General features: G+C 36.4%; 1 protein-coding gene across 1 annotated transcript; it reads right to left on the minus strand.

Moving 5' to 3' along the window:
* Positions 1-2,938: 2,938 nt before the first annotated feature.
* LOC103133313 (poly [ADP-ribose] polymerase 14-like) lies at positions 2,939-5,654 on the minus strand (the record flags this gene model as incomplete). The annotated part of the gene is made up of 5 exons (XM_007545090.2): positions 2,939-3,624; positions 4,304-4,478; positions 4,583-4,719; positions 4,877-5,491; positions 5,582-5,654. Coding segments are annotated over 5 exons (1,278 nt in total), but the record flags the coding sequence as incomplete, so codon positions are not given.
* Between the last annotated feature and the right edge of the window lie 4 nt (positions 5,655-5,658).

Below are 5,658 nucleotides of genomic sequence, written 5' to 3' on the forward strand. Positions count from 1 at the left end.
TGGATGGATGGATGGATGGATGGATGGATGGATGGATGGACGGATGGATGAACAATGAACACTGTGCAGATCATAATCCCTAGTGAGTTACACAACCAAATATACCCTCCCCAATAGAGAATGTGTTATTAGTGCCATCTACTGGTTTATTGCTTTTTCCTATGTCGCCCACGCGAGTTTCCACGACTGTTTGACGATTTGTTGCAAAATAAAATACAAAACCAAAATGTGTCCTGTAGGTGGAGCCAAAGAAGCATTATTTTAGTAGCGCTTTTAAACTGAACATGACGCTGAATCACAGATTTCCAGACCCGTTAAAATCAGTAAACTCTCATGGAAACTCTTCTGAATAAAATATTTTGTAAATTAAATAAAATAAAAGTTAATGTAAACATTGCTATCTTTTAAGGTATAAATAATAAAAAAATAACATTTAAAATTGCATTTATGTAATCTTATAATGACGTGATGTGCATAATATGGTTTGACATAAATCATCCATAAATCCATCCATCTCTGGACATATATTTAAAATCATTCTAATCACAAGCAAACCTTCACCCTGGTATCAAGTCTACTGTAGCCTCTAACATACTTTCATCCAGGATTGTCCTGTCTTTAGACACTTTAGGAAATTGAAAACTAGGTAATTTGTAGCAGATAAATTAAAGACCAGTGACATCAAGTATGAAGTTATTAAGACACTTCAGAGGCAGATTGTGGAACAAATCCCAACATATGGCTGAAATACCTTTATTCTCAAAACTTTTATGATTTTAAGTGACGACAAAAAGCAGGTAGACACTTTTTCTCCATGGCTGGAAAAACCAGGAATGGAAAACATCAGCAAGCATTAAAGCATTACTTCCTTTATCATATAAAAGGATCTGAATTTAGAGTTATGTAAACTGAAAGAGTGGTTTAATATTTACAAATTGTCATTAAATTTAGATAAAGTTTATGTTATTCAGTAATTGTAAAGAGCAAAGTGATTTACAAATAGGAATTGAGTAAGTGTGTGTAAATATATATATAGATGTGTATCATTTATGTATATATGCAGATGAGTATGTATATGTATATACATGTGTGAATGTATTTCATCTGGTTTAGGACATATTAGTACAGTTATATTAAAGGTATTTCATTTTCTGTCAAAACTGGAAAACAATGTGATGAATTAGGAATGGAAAAGAGGTACGTTTATATAAGTTATACTTCATCATACTCTTTCAGACTAGAAAGGTATCGTGTTTTATTTTACACTTGTCGGTGAAATGTTTGTCTGAAATAAAGTATTATCATCATCTTTTAAAAGTGAACTGCATAGATCTGGGACAATTTGTTGTAAGATACCAGCGTACATCAGTCACTTTCAGGGTTCAGGGGGTTCCTGTCTTGATCTGCAGGTTTTAGTTTCACTTGTGTTTCTGATTTTGATAGTTTTGTATTTACTTAAATCTGGTTATTGTATATTCCTCCATACTAGTTCTGTTCTTCATTTGCACATTTAGGTTGAGGTTCTTTAGATCAGTGTTCCTATGTTTACTGCTTGTTTGCTGCAGCTCTTTTCCCTTTAGTTCTATGTTTTTCCATTCTCAGCTCTTAGCTCCGTTTCTTAACTTGCCCCACTTCTAATTTCCCTCTACCTGCTCTTTCACCCTCTGACTCTACTTACTTTGTATATTGTATATGTATATGAAAGTTATATACATATTTGATATTCATGCTTTTCTTTCATTTTAATTAACCTGGCCTGCTCACCCGTACTGCTCTATTACTGTACTCTGCTATGTAAGAGCAAAGCTGATTTTTAGGAGAAATCCAACATCAGCTGGCCACAGTCCTTGATGCGTCTGAGTAGCAGTTGCCATATCAACAAAGATCTGCTAAGTTTTTTGTTGGTCCAGTGTTCAAACTAAGAGCCTGAACAGATTAATGACCCTTTGACTGAATAAAAATCATACATGTTATCTCACTGAACAGGAAAAACTTTCAGCCTGAAAACTTATGTGGTTTGAAGTGACAAAACCACATAAGCTGGAAAAAACAGATTCCAGAGCAAAGGTTATACCCAGCAAACACTGGAGATGAATTATTGTTTACTTCATTATGTAAAAAGTTGTTTGAAACAAAACTGTCTTGACATAGAACAATGTTTTTGTAAAATGAAGTACAGTATTAAGCCAGTTCAGGGTTTCTGCACTAACTAAATGTTTCCTACAAGTGAAGCCAGTATAATTTTTGTAGAGCTTTTAAGTTGGACCTATTGCAGGGATTATCTGACCAACTAAAGCCAACAGAGAACACATTTCTATGGAAACCCCTTTCTGGATAAAATATTTCCCAAATAGAACAAATTAATTTTCCATGAATCATTTGTTCCTTTATACTTGAACCTGTTCAATATAGGTCTAAGTAAAGAAGCCTGGAAAACTGAGTGAATCTTCAAATTTGGGGATAAGATGAGGCGTACCAAAGTGGGGATAATGATGGACTGGATCTCAAAAGGACCAATAAATTTGGGAGAGAGTTTTCTGGAGGAAGCCTTGATGTTGATATCTTTAGTGGAAAGCCAGACCAGTTGGGCTGCAGAGAGCCTTTTCAGTCTACCATGCGATAGTTCTGATCGCCAGAATAGTGATAACATTGTTCCAGGTACGTTTACCTTTATGACTGTGATATCGGATTGAAGTTACTGCAACCTCCATTTCTATGGACAGTCCAAAGGTAAAATGATTCTATCATTTACTCATTTTGTTGTCAATCGTTGTGGAGTGTGGGGATTTGTTGAAGAATAAAGTCCAAATACTTTACAGAGACAAACCAGTTTAACACAGATAAGCACATTCTACACCACATACCAAATCAGACCAACTTTTACCTACTTTTCTTTAGAATTTCTGTTTATTAAGCACTAGAATAATGAGAGAAAAGAGTTTTTCAACAATGTTTTATTTAAGTATAGAAATTTACTGAGCTTGTACAGTGAAATCACTTGTGCTTGTTTACTATTCATTCTGGAGTTTTAATTTGGACACCTGTTAACTTTTACTTTTAATTTTAAATCTAGAACTGATTGTTAGTTTTATAAGAGTGTGAAACCTATACAGTAACATTATTTCTAGAACAGAAGAGCCAACATAGGCAACATATTTGAGAAGCTCTTGATTTGATCTTTCACTGGTTCCTGCTTGTAGAGTCCAACTTTACATATGCATGAAAAGTTAAGGCAACGCTTTAAGGCACTAAAGGGCCCTGATGAAAACTACTAAGTGAGATTAAGGTGAAACAAAAAAAATGATGATCATATCTTCTATTTGTATTTAACGTTTTCGGAGTGTTGCTACTTGAAGGTGATGAGATACTCAGGATAGGCCTGGGTGTCATGAAACACTACAAACATGCTGGGGGTGGTCGTGTTGTCCACCACACTGTCGTATATGGTGAGATTCCCTTTGGGTGGTGGAGCGATCATGGTTTGCTGTCCCAGGGTGTAGTCTCCTGTCAGCACCCTGCACAGGTACATGAACTTCTCTCCATTCGCATTGGGCCTGGAGTAGGTGTTACTGGCAGAGTAACTGGAATTAACGGCAAAGTAGGAACCGTTTCCATAACAGGCAGCTGAAAACAGATCAGTCAGTGTTAATTTTTGACTTAAAGAAGTTCTCAATAATCTTTCTTAGCTTCTTAAAGCTCGAGTATGCAACTTTTACAAAAGAATGTTTTTCCATATATGCCATGACATTTTGCTATCAGAGACAATCTGTTAAGTGACCGATCTCCTCCACCTGCTTAAAGCAAAGGAGATGGAGCAGTATGTACATGAGCATGATGGACAGCACCAAGAAGACCCTTCTCCTGACTTTGATTGGTTGTTTCTGATTATATTTTATTTCATGTCTGCAGTTAGTACTGGGAGAAGACATAGTAGCAAAAATTTTTCACAGATTATTTGTCTCTTATTATCATACTGTCATGATATGGTGCGAGTAAAAAACATATTTTTAATAAAAGGTATATACTGCAACCTAAACAATATTTCAAAATTAAATATATTTAATTTTATGACAAATAAATAACCACAGAACTGCTTAAAAAAGTCTAGAGTTAGCCCACATTTAATTATGTTTTTCTAAAAGCACGATCTGCTGTACCATTTACATCTCTGAGCAAAAGTGCTGCAACATCACAATTAAAATTAGATCCAACCTCAAAAACTAGAATAAAACTACAGAGAGATTTTTAGTTAAAAGTTACTGATTCAGCAGACAGATCTCTTAAAGACAAAGAAATCGCTCACCATTTTTTCCTGCATAGCTTCTGTTGAAGCCACGTTCATTGATGACGGGGACAGTGTCTTCACTGGTGCCGTGGAAGAGACGTTTCTCATTGTTCTGATGATTATTTCTCAGCTCCATTTCATGCTTTTTGATCTGAAGACTCTTCCAGAGTGTAGGGTTCTGGATCCTTTCAATCTAAGAGTATATGTCAGTTGTGAATAGCAATTCTTCCCTAGCACATGCTAGCAACTAGCTTCTTCAAATTGTGTGCCAGGAATAAACACTACTAATGATATTACCTTGATGACGGCTCGATTGCATGTGGCTCTGAAGAGATTGAGGACTTCCGCGTACTCTGATGATGCAGTTTGGAGGGTGACAGCATGACATGTTTTACCAGTTGGCATGTCGTCCCAAAACTCAGGAACATCTTCATCTGTAAAAACAGAAAAAAAACATGTAGTTTCATTACACAATTTAGGAAATAGAAAATTTCAATTTCCTGCAGACAGATGAAAGACCAGTAGCACTGGGCATGACTTTTAGATACTTTGGAGGCAGAACATAAAAAAAACAATGTAAGGATGAAATACCTTTTAGTCTGTCAATTCGTCTTATCTGCAGGATGGTTCCATTGCTGTCAGTGGCTGGTCCTTTAGGTATCTGGACTGTATAGTCTGACCCATGGATGGTTATTTTTACATTGGGTGCTCCCCTTTCCAATGCATGCTCAAGCTCATAGTTGGTCTTCTGATCAAAACTCTGATATTGAAGCCCAGATCGCTGATACTGCCAGTCTGCCACAGTGGCAGCCAGCTCCAATTTCCTTTTAAGCTCTTGTTCCTTTCTCACCTTCTTCAGCATGTTATCTATCTCCCGACTGGCTCGAAGAACATCTTTACTGAGACCTTCAATGATGAAAGATGCTTGGCCATTAGTGATTTGATTTTTGATGCTCACACTCATCTTCATCTGGATGTCAACAATACGCTGACAATCTGCAGAAGACAAGTTCAAGATGTCGTTGTCTGTTATCTCTGTGCTAAATTGTTCATCAGATATCATATCATTTATCTTCTTCTTGGCTGCATCCACATTGGCCTGTGAGGCACCGCAGATATGGAAGATGGCAGGCTCCACTTTGACAGTCTCAATATCAAACGACTCATCTTCCTGTTTTTTTGCAGCACTTTCAGATACAAATATTGCTACAGAAAAAACAAAATAAAATTTGAATTTCGGATAAAAAGACTGACAATTATTATGATGACAGAAACTACTTTTCTCTCCATACTTACATTTGATCCTGGAGCCAATATTTGACCAGAATCCAGCTTTGTCCTTTGGATCAGTGGCTTCTCTTTCTTGCATGCTG

The sequence above is a fragment of the Poecilia formosa genome, unplaced genomic scaffold (genome assembly GCF_000485575.1).
Source record: "Poecilia formosa unplaced genomic scaffold, Poecilia_formosa-5.1.2 Scaffold2574, whole genome shotgun sequence".
Classification (NCBI taxonomy): domain Eukaryota; kingdom Metazoa; phylum Chordata; class Actinopteri; order Cyprinodontiformes; family Poeciliidae; genus Poecilia; species Poecilia formosa.